Here is a 21,584-nt window from a genome sequence, read left to right as displayed (position 1 = left end):
AGACCAGAAGGAAAAGCTTAACTCCGTCCTCAAGGACCCCCAGACCCCTATGATCCAGCATCCTGTGCCTATCCACAAGAACCTAAGACAGGTCCTGCCTGTCCTCCAGTATAGACGGACCTGCTCTGCCTGGAACAGAAGAGCTCCTTCTCCGAAGTAGAAGGAAAGAATAGACTTGACTATTACCCAAAACGGGTCCTGCCCGTCATCAAGGGTATGGCACGTCTGTCATAAATGTCATAAAAAAAACTAAAGAAAAGGTAAATTCTTAAGTCCCAGCAGCGCTAGGAAACTGAGAATAACAACACGGAAATAAGCTCTGAGGCTTAACTTTCAATTCTAGAAATCAAGGGAACATCACCCCGACCAGACAACTAGAAGCTTCCATTGGAAAACTCCACCAATCTCAAACACCAAAAATCCCATGTGACGAAACATTCTTCTAAGAAGACTTTCTTTAACAACCCAGAGCTCTAAAAACCAAAAAATTCAAGTCTTTGTGCAAAATCTTGCAAAAGCGACGATCGCAACTTCTGGCTGGGAATCTCATCTCAAACTAATTAATTGTTTTAATATTACTCCTGCTAAAATTAATAGTTGGTACTCTAATCAAGTCACTAACTGCCCACACTTTAATTTTTCTAAGGCTGATCTTAGCCATTTGTTTTGGAATTGTCCAAAAATACAAAAGTTTTGGTCTAGTTAGTTTTTGGGTGGGTAAAATATTAAAATAAAGAATAATATTTGGAAAAAAATATATATATCTTTTTTCTATATGGAGAAACAAATAAGAAAGATATTGAGCGATTTATTAATACAGGGGTACCTTGGAGATATTGCGGATTCAGTTCCAGACCACCGCAATAAAGCAAATATAGCAATAAAGATTTTTTGTTTTGTTTCCCAGAGCATATAAAAGTTATTTTTACACTATACTGTAGTCTATTAAAGGGTCAGTCTACACTTTAGTCATTTTGAAGTCTTACTTTAGATTACACTGCAAATAGCCTACTGCACTATTTCTATATCATGCAGCAGTGACAGTAAAAAAGTTCTTTTAAAATGACTATTTGTTTCTGGTCACTTTGAAATGGCTGCCAAGCTCCGCCCACTGATGACATCACGCTCTGGGCTGCATCTATGCACTCTACTGAATAGCACTGACAGTCTGTTAAACCCAATTAGTGGGCCGTTTGTAACTAGTGAAGCCTTTAATGCAGCCCAGATGGTGATGTCAGTGGGCAGAGCTTGGCAGCTATTTCAAAGTGACCAGAAACAATAGTCATTTTAAAATAACTTTTTTTTACTGTTACTGCTGAATTCAGGGGCATATTTTGGCCTAGCCAAACAAGGCATTTGCCTAGGGCAGCAGATTGGAGGGGGGGCAGCACATTTTTGCGGCTATATTTGTAAGAAGCTTACAGTTATTTTAGACGTATGATACAGGTATATAATGAGAGATTTTGCCCAAGGAGCTTACATTCTAGGGGGGGTATAATTAGAGACTGACCATGAAGCTTACAGTTTAGAGGTAGCTCTGAACATTTCATTTATTTAGCTAGCTATTGCCTTTAGTTCTGTTGGCTTTCAGCAATTAGTATTTTGTTTGGGGAAGCATTATCAAGAAATATGTGTTTGGTGGTTTTATATATTTTGCAGCAATAGATAGATGTATGTGTATAGGTGTTTGTATGTGTAAATGTGTTGTTGCATGTGTGTATGTGTATAACATGTATGTGTGTGTGAATGCAAGTGTTTTGCAAGTTCTTGTTAAAATTTCCTTTGGAAATGCCATGAAGAAAAAAAAATCACATTACTCCCTGCCAAAAACATATTATGTTCAAAAAATGCCTAAACCTTGGGGGTGGGTGGGGGTAGGGGGCATCAGAATTTTGAGTGCCTAGGGCAGCACAAAACCTAAATATGCCACTGGCTGCATTATATAAAAAGCTTGCAGGAGGATATTTGTAGCTTAATCTAAAGTAAGACTTTAAGATGACTAAGGTGTAGACTGTCCCTTTAAGTGTGCAGTAAAAATACCTTAATTAAAAAATACTGTATTGCTAAAAAAATGCTAATCATCTGAGCTAAATTACAATAATCTGTATTGAGGGCAATGTTGCCTGCTTGTAGCTCTAATTTGGCACTCTCTACATGCCCCTGGTATATGTTCTTGCAATTTACCTCTCAAATTGTGCATTTTAAACTCTGTTTAGACTGGGTACAATGCATCCCGCATATATCACTTGGCTTTGCTAGCTGCTGAATGTGGAAGTTGGCGGTCACTCGTGGACTTTGTCTATTTTCGGTGTCAATTGATTCTTGTGAAAGATCACCACACTGAGATCTGTGTAAATCAAATTAATGTGGTGATCTTTCACAAGAAGAAATAAGTCTACGAGTGGCCGCCTTTTTCCACATTCAGCAGCTTATGAAGCTGCCAAATGCTCATGCTTAATAGCCACTAATCAGCAGCTTACTCCCGGCAGTGCATGCTCCAGAGCCTACCTAGGTATGCTTTTAAAGGTCCGTCGCCGTTGTAGGTTGCACACGAAGCCAAATCCCTGCAGCGCGAGACAGCTTCGGGAAGCTCCAGCACTCTCAGCGGTTATTTTACAGCCGAGAGCTGGAGCTCCTGAAGCTTCAGGCACCTGCTGCATATGGAGTCAGAGCGCGATGGGTCTGTCACCATCTGTAACAATCATCTTCTGGTGCCAGCGGGAGGTGTAGGTGGATGGCTCAGCCGCGGGGGAGGGAGTGAGGGGGGCATGTATAAAAAAATCTGTGTAAAATCATTGACAATTAAATTGCTTATTTTAATGTATTACATAACATAACTTACTGTTTTCAACCACCTGTGCTGTCCAGTTTTCACGGGAACCACGCAAGAGTTCTGAAACAAATGGGCCAGTATTTGGGGGTAAATCTTTGTCAATGATGGCAACGATAAAAGGTTCTGGATTCTTCTGGCAAAACAAAACAACTTCAGGTTCCAACAATGGGGCGTTATCATTCACATCAAGAAGGGTAACTATGAGAGTTCCGGTACCAGTGGCTTGAGGAACACCTGTTGGCAAAATGATTAGAACATAGAGTTAACCAGCAGAAGAAAGAAGTAATAAATTCATATAATAGCTACAGAGGCTCCCATCCCTACCCTAACAGGGTTTGTGACTATAGCTGCTTAAAGGGACACTAAAGTTAAAATGAAACTTCCATAATTCAGATAGAGCACAATATTTTAAACAACTTCTTAATTTACTTCCATTACAAATTAGTTTTTATATGGACGCTTTCTGAGGCACCAACTCCTATTTATGCAACAAGCTCACAGTGTATACGTATTGGAGATGTGCACAGGAAAAATTGTTGTTTCTTCTGAAATTTTCCTTTTCTTAAAAATAAAATTTTCATTTTAGTTCACTTTCGTTCATGGTCAGATTCGTTTCATGTTAATTTCATTATACATTTTCCTTTAAACTAACATTTTCATTTTGAGCTACAGTGCAGATGTTGGCCATTTTGCAGCTGTAATCAGCTTTATTAGTTTTAGTTTTGTCATTCTAAGTATTTTTTAAACATATTCTTTTATTTATACATCTAATTTTTAACTTAGTAATTTTAACCTAGATCTAGGGTTGCCACCTCAGCCATGTTTTCCTGGACACTTATGAGTTACACATGCTGCAGGGTGTGCAGGGAGGAACATGTATTGTGTTTCTGGACAGCACTATTCATATTCCTCCCTGCACACCCTGCAACATGTGTAACTCATAAGTGTTCTGTATTTTAAGGGACGGGTGGCAACCCTACCTAGAACTGAAAACAAAAATGTCCCTTTAACCTTTTAACGCCGTTACAACGTTCTATTCTGTCCTAATAGCACTGGGCTTTAGTGCCGTTAGGACAGAATAGAACGTCCTAATGGTTTCTAACTCATGTTCCCCCTCCATTGCCTCCTCCGTGATGGATCCGGTTGGGGGACGTGCCTAGCACCTCAGGCACTCCCCCAGGATCCAATCAGCATGCAGGGGGTGAAACCATCGTCCCCTGCAACACTGTAACAGCCAATGAGTGGGATCATTGGCTGTTACAAGTATATCCGCTTCCTCTCTTCTCTCACTGCGATCTGAGGGAGAGAGGAAGGCTAAATAGCGTGTCTGTGTGCTGCAAAAAAAGAGAGAGAGAATATATATATATATATATATATATATGTTTTATTTATTTTTTATTTTAAATTTTTATTGAAGTTTACAAACATAAATTTGCATGGTACAATGATCATTACAAACATTTATAGCATATCTGAAAGTATGTGATGCACCAGAAGCAAATAAAAATAATTAAAAAATAAAATGACCTTCCCCTTCATTTTCTCCCCTCTATATGTCAGATTAGATCGCTCTTGGATCCCAGATTTGTAAATAAAATTATATAGGGGTTTATTAAATTGTGATAACAAATAACACAAAGAAAAATGGCATCTCTAACAATGCTGAATATGTTTTACCTTTTAAAGATAGAAGATGCAAAGGTCCAAACCGGGTACGCACTCGATGAATATAAACATTAACACAAAAAACAATTAAACATGAACCATTATATTTAAAGAAAAGGCATGTCAACCCCTAATAGGAAATAGAACTTAAGCAGCTTAGTGTAAAAAAGTTTGGGCTGAGACTCAATACAATTTGGGATATTCAAATCTACTATCAAAACATCTCCCACAGGATAATATGCAGCAATTTCAGGCTAACGGGAGGTTTAGGTATCCCTGCTCCATCACTAATGTGTTCTGTAATTTATCTATTGGATGGGTGTTGCAGTTAACTATATGTTTGGGAACATTCAGCAGTTTGTCATAAAGAAGAAATTTATCACTCTAGCACTTTAAGAGAGATATGTCCTATAGGCATATGGAGACAATGATTTTCATATGTAAGAACCCTTATTTTGTCAATTTTATATAATATGCCTCCCTCAGGGGCCCCCCGGAAAACATACCACTATATTTAAGGGCACTATTAAAATAGTAAAGTCTGCCAGGCAAGACAAAAAAGGAAATCAGAACTCTAAGACTCTATCCAGAGTGTAAAAACAAAATGAAACAGGGATATAGGCTTAATTAGCGCATGTTTCTCCAGACTGTACATATTTAGGCAGAGACAGTTCCTATAGCATTGCTGTTATATATTTAACCCCCTCCCCGGTTCCGGCCGCAAACCGCAGGAAGTAGGCCATCTGATAGTAAAGGAACCTCTGTATAATATCTAAAGCATAATAAAATAACAGTGTGGACTCATTGTTTACCCTTATAGTGATGGCGTGGTAAATAATTTATAACAAAAAAGTAAAGCATAACCAGAAACCCAAAATGTCTTTATGCCTCTCCTTCAGTAATTAACAAGCCCTATATGCTAAGGTAAGAGCTTAAATTAAATTTCTGATTCCGGGCATAACCTGCATATGTGCAAATATTGTCCCAGTGTCCCATATGTGGCACCCATCGCCTCGAGGGCTATGTCTAGGTAATGATATTAAAGTTCTTGTACATCCTTCCTCTATCGGCTTTTCAGATCGTAGCATACTCACAAGGTCCAGCCAGTATGATTGCCCCATTAAACTTGGTTTACAAGCGCCAGATGGACTGTGACTCTTTTTATTGTATATTGCAGCATGAGTGCCCTCCCCAAGTTCCTGTCTTGATGCGGGGCTGAGTACAGAACCCCCTTGTGACGGTAAGTCCTGATTTATATCGGCTGTGGTCTCCTCTGCTTTAACGATGCTGTGGCTCAGGTCGAATTCAGACAGCTTCTTGGCCTTTATATCCACCGCTCCCTCAGAGCAACGGCCACCCATCTTCTTGATTCCTATTGTGCAGCCAGCCGGTTGTTGAATCAGTGTCGAGAACGAACATGGCGGCTTCCCTGTAGGGTTAGTAACCTCTGGATTTTCCGGGGCTATGTCTACCACGTTAGCTGTAGCAGGCTGGTATAGTTCTTGCCGCTCTTGGTAAATATGGACAATAAAGTCCTACGGGGCTCTATCTATCAGGCTCTGAAAACAGCGTTCCAGTTTTTCCATGCAGCTGTCGCAACTAGCCTGCAGATCCATTTCCTGTGCGGTATCCATTTTGCGGGGTGGCATTGCAAAGTGATTAGGTAGTATCTTCTTTTATTCAAACTTTGAAAAGTTTATATGATTCTGTAACTGAATATATATTTCAAACTGAAGAAGTGAGTACCCAATTAGGACAAAAACCCTTGAATATTCAGGGGGGGTGGCGTTGCCTATATGTGAGCCTCCTACGTCCGATGTCTGCCTCAAACTTCACAAATACAGCGCAGATTTCTCTGAATTTAGGATGTTATTAGGTAGTCTGCCCTCATAGACAGATGGGTGTAATTCTGTGCTGTAGGATCTCCCCTGGCACCGGCGGATTTCAAGCGATCAGTGAGAGCACAGAGAAAGTGCGACCATGTAAGATCGCAGTTCGGACACGCCCCCCATATATATATATATATTTTTTTTGGGGGGGTTTATTTGTTGGGATTACAAATATATATATTATATTTTTTTTTGCTGATCACAGAGCTGCTTCTGTGATCAGCCTAATATCACTGTGGTAAGCCTGTTAGGGCTTAGATCAGTGCCCAAAAGTTTATTTGTGGGGATCTTTAGTTACTATTAACCCTTTTCCTGATGTTCTCAATCACTGTCCTTCCAAGTGATTTTCTAAAAAATGTTTAGTTTATATAAGAAATTTTTAAAAAAAAAAAAATCTGAGGGAATAGGGTAGGTGGGAATAGGTGGGTGGTAATTGGTTTTGTGGGATTTTGGGGGAGGTGAAGTGGAAATTGGTGGTGGTGAAGTGGGAATTGGTAGAGAAAAAAATCCCTTATGGCACGCTATTCAGCAGAAGAGGCTTATGCCATTCTTGCCGAAGATTCAGGGAGTGAAACCCTCTCTGCTCTGTCTTACAGCACAACCCTTTCGGCATCAGATAAAGAGCACCTGAGTGATGCATCTAAGGCTGGTGCTCCATGCCATCCACCTAAAAGGAGGCGTCCAGCAAATGATCAAAATTGGCTACCCCCAAATTTAACTGCCCCAGAAATGTCAGAATTTACAGAGACTCCTGGCATCACAACTGATGTTCCAGTATGTGAGCCAATAAATTATCTCTCCCTGATTCTGACGCATACCATGTTTGAGCATATAGTTGCTCAAACAAATTTATATGCCAGCCAGTATCTGTCAGAAAATTCACAATCTTAGTATGTCAGAAAAAATACCCGACACCCCACTGACAATCCTGAGATTAAAATGTTTTGGGCCCTGACATTAGTAATGGGGATTGTGAAGAAACCCAGCATATGTTCATACTGGAGCCAGAACCCCATCCTGGCTACCCCTCTTTTTCCAGGGATTATGAAGAGGGTTAGATATGAACAGTTGCTGCAGTTTCTCCATTTCAATGATAATGCCCAGTGCCCCCACAGAAATGACCCCCTGCATGACAGGTTATATAAAATAAGGCCCCTGATAAACCATATGTCCCAAAAATTTAAAGAAGTTTACATCCCTGGCCAGGACATTTGCATAGATGAGTCCCTCATGAAATTTAAGGGGAGATTGCTTTTCAAGCAATATATACCATCCAAGAGGTCCCTCTATAGGGTAAAATGTTATAAACTCTGTGAATGCAGTACTGGGTATACCAGGGCATTTCGCATCTACCAGGGTAAAGATAGCCACTTGGATCCACCTGGCTGCCCAGATTCAGTTGGCACAATTTGGAAAATTGTGTGGGATCTCCTACTACCCCTGCTAAACAAAAAGGTACCATTTGTGGCTCGATAATTTTTACACCAGTACAGAACTATTAAAATTGTTATTTTATTTTGAAACCGTGGCCTGTGGCACAACGCGAAACAAATCACAAAGGTTTCCCCCAGAAGCAGGATGTATGGAAAGAAAAGTAGGGGCACAACGTCAACTTTACGCCACAATGAGCTACTGGCCCTTTTGTACTCTGATAAAAAAGAAGATGTGTACATGCTCTCCACAATGCACGATGAAGCAACAGTGCAGGGGCGTATTATGGCCTAGGCCCACAAGGCCAGTGCCTAGGGCAGCAGATTTGGGAGGGGCAGCACATCTGCCCTATCCTCTCTCTAAAAGTCAGCACACAGTACAGTGAGCGATAAATTTCAGGCTTTTACAGAGAAGACAAGGCATGTGCGCTGATTAAGGTCGCTTTTCACAGGCAGTGCTCCTTTAAACTGTTGCTTCATTTAGAGCCGCCAGCATTTTTGCAGTGGAAGCTTTCTTGGTGAGAAACTTCTTTCCCTCCCTTTTCTCCCCTCTCCTTCTTTTCTCTCCCTTCTCTCAGGGAGAAAATTGTATAAGATGCATGCAATGCACGCTCTGACACAAAAAAATATTGAGGGGGAAAAAAGGCCTAAAACCTTTGGGGGGGGGCAGCCGAATTTAGGGCAGCACAAAACCTAAATACGCCACTGCTACAGTGCCAGTGTCCGAAGGGAAGATCTTCACAGATCCTAAAGCCAAAGTGTATTGTGGATTACAACAAAAACATGGGGGGGGGGGGGGTAGATTTAGCTGACCAGTGCCTGCAGCCATATCTAATTCAAAGAAAAACAAGAACTTGGTACAAAAAAAAGTAGCTTTTTATATTATGCAGCTCGCAGTGTATAATGCATATTGTCGCGATCGCTCTGCTGCTGATCGCTTTCTCCCCTTGTTTGTGTCGGCGCGGTAGCGCTTCCTTGGTTGCCTAGCAACCCTGTTTCTCACCGGCCCCTTCTGCTGACGTCAGAAGGTCTTCTTATTCCGACGTCTCCTCTCCTCGGTGCCTGTTTGTTCTAATTACCCGGCTTGTGAGTACTTTTTGAATCTCTTGTCTTATTAGAATTGCTGGCATGTTTAACTTCAACCCTGCTTAACCCTACCTGCCTGATTCCTGATAACTGGACATTGCTTGTTTGATAATTCCTCTGTTTAACCCCAAACTGCCTGATAACACGTTGCTGGACTTTGCTTGTTTGACAAATTCTACTGGTTAACCCCAAACTACCTGATTACACGTTGCTGGAACTTTGCTTGCTAGACTATTCTACTGTTTAACCCCAAACTGCCTGATTACACGTTGCTGGAACTTTGCTTGCTAGTCTATTCTACTGTTTAACCCCAAACTGCCTGATAACACGTTGCTGGACATTGCTTGTTTGATAATTCTACTGGTTAACCCCAAACTGCCTGATTACACGTTGCTGGACATTGCTTGTTTGATAATTCTACTGGTTAACCCCTACCTGCCTGATTACACATTGCTGGATATTGCTTGCTTGATTACTCTTTTGGTTTACCCTATCTACACGAAGTTTCTTCTCCTGACCCTGCTGTGCCAACTTCCAGTTTATTTCAGTGAGTATATTACTGTAGCTGTCGCAGGGTCAGGTCCTGGAATATACTCACAGTGCTAGGGTGTTTTCAAACTTCATCCTAGCATTTGGGTCTAACGCTGGACTTAGCCTATCCTGACATTACAAACAGGCCATATAATGGACCCTGGTGAGTTATCCAGAGCTGTGGCTCTACAGGGACAGCTTCTTGGAACCCACTCTGCACACCTGCAATCCCTGGATTCTAAGTTGGATCAAATTACTGCTCTTTTGCATAATCTCTCTCCACCTTCACAAGTCTCTGCAACACCTGTTGTTCCTGCGGCCAGTTCTAACCCTGCATTTAATCCGCCACAACCTGCAGAACAGTTAATTCCCAGAATTCCGCTACCGGATAAATATGACAGCAATCCTGAAGACTGTCGAGGATTTCTTAATCAGTGTCGCCTTCACTTCAGAAATAATCCTCAGATGTTTGTTTCCTCTTCCTACAAGATCACCTTTTTAATTTCTCTTATGAAGGGTAAAGCCTTGGCTTGGGTTTCTCCACTGTTGGAAAAGGATGATCCTTTGCTCCACGATATTGACACTTTTGTATCCATATTTTCTTCCGTGTTTGATAAACCTGGAAGGTCAGCGGCTGCCGAAGCAGGACTTTTAGATTTAAGGTAGGGATCTCTTTCTGTAGCACAATAGGCTATAGAATTCTGGACTTTAGCTGCTGAAACTATGTGGAATCATGGGGCCCTGCGTGCAGCGTTTCGTAAAGGTCTTTGTGATCGTTTAAAACACGAACTGGTTTATAGGGATCTTCCTGATTCTCTAGAAGAACTCATCAACTTATGTATCAAGTTAGATGCTCATTACTCTGACGTCTCCATGAACGTGACCGTAACAGAAGATCCTTTATCAAATCTACTTTCCGTCCTATGCCTCGTTCACCAAACCTTCCTACTCCAAATACTCCTATCTCTGAATCAAGTGAACCCATGGAGGTTGGTGCAATTAAGTTATCTGAAGCTGAACGTCTCAGAAGGCGTAATCTTGGACTATGTCTTTTCTGTGGTGTTAAGGGGCATATGTTAAAAGATTGTCCAACCCGTCCAGTAAAAGCCAGGGCTTAACTCCAGAAAGAGGGACTGAGTTAAGCCAAAGATCTTTTTCTACCCTCAATCCCAAGCTGTTTGTTCCAGTCACCTTCCGCTTTGGCAACACCAAATTCCAGGCTCAAGCACTCATCGATTCTGGAGCTGCAGGAATGTTTATGGATTCGGATTTTGTCAATGCCTTTCGGATTCCTTTGCTTTCCAAGAGCCAAGTAATTAAGGTCACTACTGTCAGTGGTCAACCCTTAGGTTCTGGATTCATTCAACATTCTACGATACCACTTCTCATGTCTGTAGGAGTACTTCATTCGGAAACCATTTGTTTTGACATCATCTCTTCTCCTCAGTTTCCTCTAATTTTAGGTCTCCCTTGGCTTCAACTTCATGATCCGGTTTTTTCCTGGTCTAAAGGGGAACTTGTTTCTTGGGGATCTTCTTGTTTCAAACAGTGTCTTCAGAATACTCTCAAACCTTCTAGTACAGTTGTGGCAGTTTTGGACATTCCTGATTCCTTGCCTGAACAATATCATTCTTTTTGTAATGTCTTTTCTAAGAAAGATGCTGAAATATTACCTCCACACCGGACCTTTGATTGTCCCATTGACCTACTACCTGGAGCACCTCTTCCTAAGGGTAAAACATACCCACTTTCTCGTCAAGAAAATGTTTCACTTGAAGAATACATCAAGGATAATTTGGTCCAAGGTTTTATTCGCCCTTCTTCCTCTCCGGTAGGAGCAGGTTTTTTCTTTGTTGAAAAAAAAGATGGAGGTCTTCGTCCTTGCATTGACTATCGTGCTCTTAATCAGATTACAATCAAGAATTGTTATCCTCTTCCTCTCATTCCCGAATTATTTGATCGTCTCCAGGGTGCTTCCATTTTTACCAAATTGGATCTTCGTGGGGCATATAATTTGGTCAGGATTCGTAAAGGGGACGAGTGGAAAACAGCCTTCAACACTAGGTTTGGGCACTATGAATATTTAGTTATGCCTTTTGGGTTATGCAATGCCCCTGCAGTTTGTCAACATTTTGTTAATGAAATATTCAGAGACTATCTTAATCAATTCGTTATTATCTATCTTGATGATATTTTGATTTATTCTCGGACTTTACAGGATCACGTTCGTCATGTTAAACTAGTACTCCAGAGATTACGTGAAAATTCTCTCTTTGCCAAGCTTGAAAAGTGCTCTTTTCATCAAGAATCTATTAATTTCTTGGGCTACATTATTTCACCGTCTGGATTTAAGATGGATTCTGACAAACTGTCGGCTATTATAGATTGGCCAAGACCAACTTCCTTAAAATCTCTTCAGAGATTTCTGGCGTTTGCCAGTTACTACTGTAAATTCATAAAAGACTTTGCTAACATCTCGGCACCCCTTACAGCTCTTACTAAGAAGGGTCAGGATTGCAAGCATTGGTCTGATAAAGCCTTACAGGCCTTTGAATCTTTGAAGTCTGCATTTACTTTGGTTCCTATTCTTTGCCATCCAGTTCCGAGTCTCCAATTCATCCTTGAAGTTGATGCTTCTCTGATCGCTGCTGGGGCTGTACTATCTCAGCGAAATCCTGTTACTAGCAAGATCCTTCCTGTGGGGTTTTTCTCCAAGAAGTTCAATTCTTCAGAACTGAATTATGACGTCGGTAACAAGGAACTGTTAGCTATTAAGATGGCTTTGGAAGAATGGAGACATCTGCTTGAAGGCACGGTTCAACCATTTCTTATTCTCACGGATCATAAAAATCTTCTGTATCTTCATACTGCCAAACGTCTCAACTCACGTCAAGCCCGATGGGCTTTGTTCTTTTCCAGATTTAATTTTGTCCTCTCTTATATTCCTGGTTCTAAGAACACTAAAGCGGACGCTTTATCCAGACAATTTCTGGCCTCTGATTCTACATTATTGGATTCTGAACCCATTCTCCATCCTGCTAAAGTTCTAGCTCAGTTATCTACTTTTCCTTTCCAAGCATTACAGTGTGCTCAAGCATCTGTTCCTTCATCCTATAACATACCTCCTGGGATCTTGTTTGTACCTACAGAATTCCGCCTCAAACTTCTTCATTGGGCTTATGATAATATTTTGTCTGGACATCCAGGAGTACGTAATACTTTGTGGAGACTCAAACAACATGTCTGGTGGCCTTCCATGGTCAAAGATGTCAAGGATTATGTTGCAGCTTGTCATTCCTGTACCTCTAATAAACAGTCTTCTTCTTTACCTCTTGGACTCTTACAACCTCTGCCTGTTCCATATTATCCCTGGTCTCATGTTTCCATGGACTTTATTACAGATCTTCCTAATTCTGCCGGAAACAAGACCATATGGGTTGTGGTAGACAGATTTTCCAAAGCAGCTAATGTTGTTCCATTACCTGGATTACCATCTGCCCAGAAACTCGCTGAACTGTTTATACTCCATATCACCAGATTACATGGTTTTCCTTTGGACATTGTTTCTGATCGAGGAGTTCAATTTGTCTCAAGATTCTGGAAATCTCTGTGCAACAGTTTGGAGTTACCATATCTCTTTCTACTGCCCATCATCCTCAATCCAACGGTCAAACTGAACGGGTAAATCAATCTCTTGAATCCTATCTCAGGCACTATGTTATTCATCAGCACTCCAATTGGTCTCAATTTCTTCCTTTAGCAGAACTTGCTTACAATTCCCGTTTCAATTCTTCTTTACAGACTTCTCCTTTCAAGCCAGCCTATGGATTTGTACCTAGAACTTTTCCTATGTCTTCTGGGGGTTCTGGAGTTCCTGGAGCAGATCGAACTGTGAAGAATCTCTGTAAACACTGGAAGAAGATTCAGGAAATTCTTCTCCTCTCTTCTCAAAAGTATAAACGATTTGCTGATCGCAAACGCCGTAAGGCACCCTCATTTCGCACTGGAGACAAGGTTTGGATTTCCACCAGATTCATTCGACTCAAACAACCTTGTGCTAAATTGGGTCCTAAATACATTGGACCATTTACAATTGTTTCCAAGGTATGTTCTACTGCCTACAGGGTGGCTTTACCGGACACCTTGAAGATTCATCCTGTATTTCACGTATCTCTTCTTAAACCAGCAGTCTCTAACCGGTTTTCCACCAAATGTAAAGTTCCCTCTCCGTTTCTTGTTGATGGTACTTCAGAATTTGATATCAGTCAAATTCTTGATTCCAGATTACGGGGTAACCGTTTATATTATTTGGTCCATTGGAAGCAATATCCCATCACTGAACGTTCCTGGGAACCTGCTTCTCATGTCCGCGCCTCTGCTTTGATCAAACAGTTCCACGCCCAGAATCCTTCAAAACCTGTTCCTGTTGAGGAGGGGGCACTGTCGCGATCGCTCTGCTGCTGATTGCGTTCTCCCCTTGTTTGTGTCGGCATAGTAGCGCTTCCTTGGTTGCCTAGCAACCATGTTTCTCACCGGCCCCTTCTGCTGACGTCAGAAGGTCTTCTTATTCCGGCGTCTCCTCTCCTCGGTGCCTGTTTGTTCTAATTACCCGGCTTGTGAGTACTTTTTGAATCTCTTGTCTTATTAGAATTGCTGGCATGTTTAACTTCAACCCTGCTTAACCCTACCTGCCTGATTCCTGATAACTGGACATTGCTTGTTTGATAATTCTTCTGTTTAACCCCAAACTGCCTGATAACACGTTGCTGGACTTTGCTTGTTTGACAAATTCTACTGGTTAACCCCAAACTACCTGATTACACGTTGCTGGAACTTTGCTTGCTAGACTATTCTACTGTTTAACCCCAAACTGCCTGATTACACATTGCTGGAACTTTGCTTGCTAGTCTATTCTACTGTTTAACCCCAAACTGCCTGATAACACGTTGCTGGACATTGCTTGTTTGATAATTCTACTGGTTAACCCCAAACTGCCTGATTACACGTTGCTGGACATTGCTTGTTTGATAATTCTACTGGTTAACCCCCACCTGCCTGATTACACGTTGCTGGATATTGCTTGCTTGATTACTCTTTTGGTTTACCCTATCTACACAAAGTTTCTTCTCCTGACCCTGCTGTGCCAACTTCCAGTTTATTTCAGTGAGTATATTACTGTAGCTGTTGCAGGGTCAGGTCCTGGAATATACTCACAGTGCGAGGGTGTTTTCAAACGTCATCCTAGCATTTGGGTCTAACTCTGGACTTAACCTATCCTGACACATATGTGCTCTACAAAAAAGCAGACACAGGGAAACCTTATACTTTTTTGGAATTTTTGTTAAATGCAACATCTGATATTTTGTTTAACCAGACCCCTTATCCTCCCACAGTTCATTCTGAAAATGTCCAGCAACTCTGCGGGAGGCATTTTCCAACTAGGATCCCCCCACTGCCTGCAAAAGAACATCCCAGAAAAAATGCAGAGTCTGCTATAAAAAACATAAATTATGCTTACCAGATAATTTCCTTTCCTTCCGTACAGGGAGAGTGCACAGCTGCATTCATTACTTGTGGGAAATGATACCCAAGCTACAGAGGACACTGAATGCTAACGGGAGGGTAAATAGGAAGAGGCAGCCCATCTGAAGGCACCACAGCCTGCCAAATCCTTTCTTCCGAAGGATGCTTCAACAGAAGCAAAAAAAAAAACTCAAAAATTTTGGAAAAAGAAATTAAGGAAGACCAGTTAGTTGCCCATCAAAACAGATCCATAGAGGCCTCATTTTAGACCCAAGAGGAAGAGAAAAACTGAGCCGTAAACTTCTGAGGAGGCTTGCGTCCTGCTGTCTCATATCCCAAGCGGAAGATACTCCTCAACTAAAAGATAAGGAAGTTTAAGATCTCCTCTGACCCTTACGCTTCCCAGATAGATAATAAAACATAGAGAACTCTCTATTCCTATGTAGTCTGAATATAGAACTTCAAGACACAACTCCATACTATGTAGTACACTTTCCTTCAAGAAGAAGGAATAGGATATAAAAAAATGGACCTTAGAAGGAATCCCAACTAAGTTCGTAGCACAGCCTTACTTTCGTGGAACACCTAATAAGGAGGTTCACATTGTAAGGCCGCAAACCCAGAGACCTCTGCACACAGAAGCAATATTAGACGGAAGGGTCTTCTAAGATAACAACCTCATGCATAGGTACAAAGGGAGTGCGATGCAAAAACCATAAGAACAAGATCTAAAAACTCCAAGAAGGAGCATCAGAACTACACCTTATTGCAGTCAGAGCCCTAACAAAAACTGTACTTCCAGAAGCTCAACGAGCCTCCTGTGCAGAAAAACAGACAGGGCCAAAACTGTCCTCACAAGGAACTAGCTAAGAGGCCCTTCTCCAGACCATCCTGGAGGAAGGAAAGAATCCTGGCAGGCCTGAATAGAGTGTCAGGTTGAACCACGCTCTTCACAGCAGAAGGGGTCCTCCACCCTATTATAGATGGCGAGGGACCAGCCTACACGCTTGAAGAAGGAGAGGACTATAACCTCTCAGAAAAAAAACCTTTTCTTCGGCTAAGACTAAGCATGATCTTGCAGTCCGCCTCAGAGAAAAAAGATCCGATGAAGCAAAGAGGCCTTGATGCAGTAGATCCCTGCAACAAGGTAACCTTCATGAAGGTGAAGCCACTAAATCACAAACCAAGATCTATGCAGCCTTAATGTAGCAATCAGTACCACTGACGCCTGCCTCTGCTAGATTCGAGCCACCACTCAAGCAAGAGTGATATGGCAGAAGAGGAAAAATAGTAATGAACCTCCAAGGCACTGCTAATGTATCCATCAGTCCCGCCTGAGGACCCATTAATAAGTAACCTGGAATAGAGACGGGACTGAGATTCTCATTCGGCATCCCCTTCCAGTGACAATTCAGATAAAAGGAATTCCTATAGAGAACATCAGTCCCGGATGATCACCCCCTGGAAAGAGGATCACCGACAGTGAGAAGTAGTGGGCCTCTGCCCACTACCAAACCCGTGATACTACCCTCAACGCTAGTGAGTCTCTCTGTCTCAGAAGGAGATCTAGCCAAGAGTAAGACCGACTAGAAAACATACACTGGGACGAACCCAGTAGACTAAACCGTCAGAGCAGAAAGATTGCCTGAAGCTCCAAAAAGATAATCGGGAGTAAAAACTCCTGAGAACTCTGGCCCCCTTAGGCATACCCTCACCAACCTGATAAACTTGCAACTGAAGGCAAAATTTAAGAAAGGTGTCCCTCAGGACAGGGAGATCTTGACAAGGACACTGGAGAGCGATTCTCTCAACAAGTATTCCAGGAAAATCTGTTAAGACATATTTGAAACAGTACTACTCCACTGCCTCAGCATACACCGAGCCTCGGCTGATAAGAGACCTGGCCAAAGAAATTAAGTCCAATATGGGCCCCAGACAAATCAACACCCCCAAACACAGAGCCAGAGATGGGCCTGGGGAGGTCTGAAGGGCACTACCTGTCATAGAGACCTCATTTTATGTCTATGAAGACTAAATTAGCATCCAGGAATCCACCCTGGATCCTACACCAGAGAAAACTCAGGTCTACATCCATCTCTGAGTATCGAGGAAGACAGATGAAGTCCCTAAAGTCTTCAATCAGACAAGAATCCACCCTGGAGCCTACACCAGAGAAAACTCAGGTCTACATCCATCTCTGACTATCGAGGAAGACAGATGAAGTCCCTAAAGTCTTCAATCAGACAAGATGATGGTGATTAAACCAGAATCATCAAGACAAGGGAAGCTACCAGAGATCTGGAATTTGGCCCAAATAAAACCCCAGATCCTTCTAGAATCAGTAGCAAGACTAAAAAAAAACAAAACGGCAACGTACTGGAAGAGCCGGTCCATATTAACCAAAACATTTCCAGAAAAGGTGTGATATCCTTCCTCGACAGTGATCCTGCACTGCTCATCTCGTACCAAAGGTAGAGTGTACCTTATAGTCTCCTTTCTGGAATGAGGAGACATGATAAGCTTTCTTAAGTACTATAGGACCCAAATAGGATGGAAGTTCCCACCCTCCATGGGACGACGAAAACAGCGGTTTGAATAATATCCCAAACCTCACACTGCGATAGGTACCAGGAGAATGGCACCAAAAAACCTGCACCCTCCCTCTCTCTGTCAGAAAGATAGGATCAAGAGAAGGAAACTGCCCTGGAAGGCTGGAGACGAAGCCTAGCTATGACCTCTAGGACCCATGGATCCTATATGATCCTGAATCAAGCGTCTGAAGAATAAAAATAAAAGGGAGGATATTCAGTCTCCAACGCAATCCAAGATAGGACCTGAAACTGGACCCTCCTGCCAATCTAGGGTAGGAGAACCTGCTCTGCTTGGACTTATTCCAGGACTGAGTCGGCTCCAAACCTAACTGGATAATTCAGGCTCAGCGGAGATCCCGACACTGATCTAAGAACAAGAGAAAAATAATTTGTCTCTCAGATTCGCTCTCTCATCAAAACGGTAGAGACCGCAGAATAGCGGAACCACATCAACTCTTTCTCTCAAACAGAAGAAATGGTTAGACTTAGAGTCATATCTGTCAGAAAGACTCAAGGTCTGAACAGAAAAAAACAGAAGGTCTTCTTATTCCTGCGTCTCCTCTCCTCGGTGCCTGTTTGTTCTAATTACCCGGCTTGTGAGTACTTTTTGAATCTCTTGTCTTATTAGAATTGCTGGCATGTTTAACTTCAACCCTGCTTAACCCTATCTGCCTGATTCCTGATAACTGGACATTGCTTGTTTGATAATTCTTCTGTTTAACCCCAAACTGCCTGATAACACGTTGCTGGACTTTGCTTGTTTGACAAATTCTACTGGTTAACCCCAAACTACCTGATTACACGTTGCTGGAACTTTGCTTGCTAGACTATTCTACTGTTTAACCCCAAACTGCCTGATTACACGTTGCTGGAACTTTGCTTGCTAGTCTATTCTACTGTTTAACCCCAAACTGCCTGATAACACGTTGCTGGACATTGCTTGTTTGATAATTCTACTGGTTAACCCCAAACTGCCTGATTACACGTTGCTGGACATTGCTTGTTTGATAATTCTACTGGTTAACCCCCACCTGCCTGATTACACGTTGCTGGATATTGCTTGCTTGATTACTCTTTTGGTTTACCCTATCTACACAAAGTTTCTTCTCCTGACCCTGCTGTGCCAACTTCCAGTTTATTTCAGTGAGTATATTACTGTAGCTGTTGCAGGGTCAGATCCTGGAATATACTCACAGTGCGAGGGTGTTTTCAAACGTCATCCTAGCATTTGGGTCTAACTCTGGACTTAACCTATCCTGACACATATGTGCTCTACAAAAAAGCAGACACAGGGAAACCTTATACTTTTTTGGAATTTTTGTTAAATGCAACATCTGATATTTTGTTTAACCAGACCCCTTATCCTCCCACAGTTCATTCTGAAAATGTCCAGCAACTCTGCAGGAGGCATTTTCCAACTAGGATCCCCCCACTGCCTGCAAAAGAACATCCCAGAAAAAATGCAGAGTCTGCTATAAAAAACATAAATTATGCTTACCAGATAATTTCCTTTCCTTCCGTACAGGGAGAGTGCACAGCTGCATTCATTACTTGTGGGAAATGATACCCAAGCTACAGAGGACACTGAATGCTAACGGGAGGGTAAATAGGAAGAGGCAGCCCATCTGAAGGCACCACAGCCTGCCAAATCCTTTCTCCCGAAGGATGCTTCAACAGAAGCAAAAAAAAAAACTCAAAAATTTTGGAAAAAGAAATTAAGGAAGACCAGTTAGTTGCCCATCAAAACAGATCCATAGAGGCCTCATTTTAGACCCAAGAGGAAGAGAAAAACTGAGCCGTAAACTTCTGAGGAGGCTTGCGTCCTGCTGTCTCATATCCCAAGCGGAAGACACTCCTCAACTAAAAGATAAGGAAGTTTAAGATCTCCTCTGACCCTTACGCTTCCCAGATAGATAATAAAACATAGAAAACTCTCTATTCCTATGTAGTCTGAATATAGAACTTCAAGACACAACTCCATACTATGTAGTACACTTTCCTTCAAGAAGAAGGAATAGGATATAAAAAAATGGACCTTAGAAGGAATCCCAACTAAGTTCGTAGCACAGCCTTACTTTCGTGGAACACCTAATAAGGAGGTTCACATTGTAAGGCCGCAAACCCAGAGACCTCTGCACACAGAAGCAATATTAGACGGAAGGGTCTTCTAAGATAACAACCTCATGCATAGGTACAAAGGGAGTGCGATGCAAAAACCATAAGAACAAGATCTAAAAACTCCAAGAAGGAGCATCAGAACTACACCCCGGCCTTATTGCAGTCAGAGCCCTAACAAAAACTGTACTTCCAGAAGCTCAACGAGCCTCCTGTGCAGAAAAACAGACAGGGCCAAAACTGTCCTCACAAGGAACTAGCTAAGAGGCCCTTCTCCAGACCATCCTGGAGGAAGGAAAGAATCCTGGCAGGCCTGAATAGAGTGTGAGGTTGAACCACGCTCTTCACAGCAGAAGGGGTCCTCCACCCTATTATAGATGGCGAGGGACCAGCCTACACGCTTGAAGAAGGAGAGGACTATAACCTCTCAGAAAAAAAACCTTTTCTTCGGCTAAGACTAAGCATGATCTTGCAGTCCGCCTCAGAGAAAAAAGATCCGATGAAGCAAAGAGGCCTTGATGCAGTAGATCCCTGCAACAAGGTAACCTTCATGAAGGTGAAGCCACTAAATCACAAACCAAGATCTATGCAGCCTTAATGTAGCAATCAGTACCACTGACGCCTGCCTCTGCTAGATTCGAGCCACCACTCAAGCAAGAGTGATATGGCAGAAGAGGAAAAATAGTAATGAACCTCCAAGGCACTGCTAATGTATCCATCAGTCCCGCCTGAGGACCCATTAATAAGTAACCTGGAATAGAGACGGGACTGAGATTCTCATTCGGCATCCCCTTCCAGTGACAATTCAGATAAAAGGAATTCCTATAGAGAACATCAGTCCCGGATGATCACCCCCTGGAAAGAGGATCACCGACAGTGAGAAGTAGTGGGCCTCTGCCCACTACCAAACCCATGATACTACCCTCAACGCTAGTGAGTCTCTCTGTCTCAGAAGGACATCTAGCCAAGAGTAAGACCGACTAGAAAACATACACTGGGACGAACCCAGTAGACTAAACCGTCAGAGCAGAAAGATTGCCTGAAGCTCCAAAAAGATAATCTGGAGTAAAAACTCATGAGAACTCTGACCCCCTTAGGCATACCCTCACCAACCTGATAAACTTGCAACTGAAGGCAAAATTTAAGAAAGGTGTCCCTCAGGACAGGGAGATCTTGACAAGGACACTGGAGAGCGATTCTCTCAACAAGTATTCCAGGAAAATCTGTTAAGACATATTTGAAACAGTGCTACTCCACTGCCTCAGCATACACCGAGCCTCGGCTGATAAGAGACCTGGCCAAAGAAATTAAGTCCAATATGGGCCCCAGACAAATCAACACCCCCAAACACAGAGCCAGAGATGGGCCTGGGGAGGTCTGAAGGGCACTACCTGTCATAGAGACCTCATTTTATGTCTATGAAGACTGAATTAGCATCCAGGAATCCACCCTGGAGCCTACACCAGAGAAAACTCAGGTCTACATCCATCTCTGAGTATCAAGGAAGACAGATGAAGTCCCTAAAGTCTTCAATCAGACAAGATGATGGTGATTAAACCAGAATCATCAAGACAAGGGAAGCTACCAGAGATCTGGAATTTGGCCACTGCCCAAATAAAACCCCAGATCCTTCTAGAATCAGTAGCAAGACTAAAAAAAAAAAAAAACGGCAACGTACTGGAAGAGCCGGTCCATATTAACCAAAAAATTTCCAGAGAAGGAATGAAAAGGTGTGATATCCTTCCTCGACAGTGATCCTGCACTGCTCATCTCGTACCAAAGGTAGAGTGTACCTTATAGTCTCCTTCTGGAATGAGGAGACATGATAAGCTTTCTTAAGTACTATAGGACCCAAATAGGATGGAAGTTCCCACCCTCCATGGGACGACGAAAACAGCGGTTTGAATAATATCCCAAACCT

At 42.3% G+C, this 21,584-nt stretch overlaps 1 protein-coding gene across 2 annotated transcripts in view; it reads right to left on the bottom strand.

The window, feature by feature from the left end:
- Positions 1-21,584, bottom strand: part of LOC128646019 (cadherin-1-like) — a 306,436-nt gene that overhangs the window by 114,904 nt on the left and 169,948 nt on the right. For both annotated transcript variants that reach the window (XM_053699411.1, XM_053699412.1), the window contains exon 12: positions 2,843-3,067. In XM_053699411.1, coding sequence (XP_053555386.1) covers positions 2,843-3,067 — 225 coding nt within the window. The remainder of the gene's footprint in view (positions 1-2,842; positions 3,068-21,584) is intronic.

Source organism: Bombina bombina, chromosome 1 (genome assembly GCF_027579735.1).
Source record: "Bombina bombina isolate aBomBom1 chromosome 1, aBomBom1.pri, whole genome shotgun sequence".
Taxonomy (NCBI): domain Eukaryota; kingdom Metazoa; phylum Chordata; class Amphibia; order Anura; family Bombinatoridae; genus Bombina; species Bombina bombina.
Note: the sequence above shows the minus strand (reverse complement) of the source record. Positions and strands in the feature narration are given on the sequence as shown.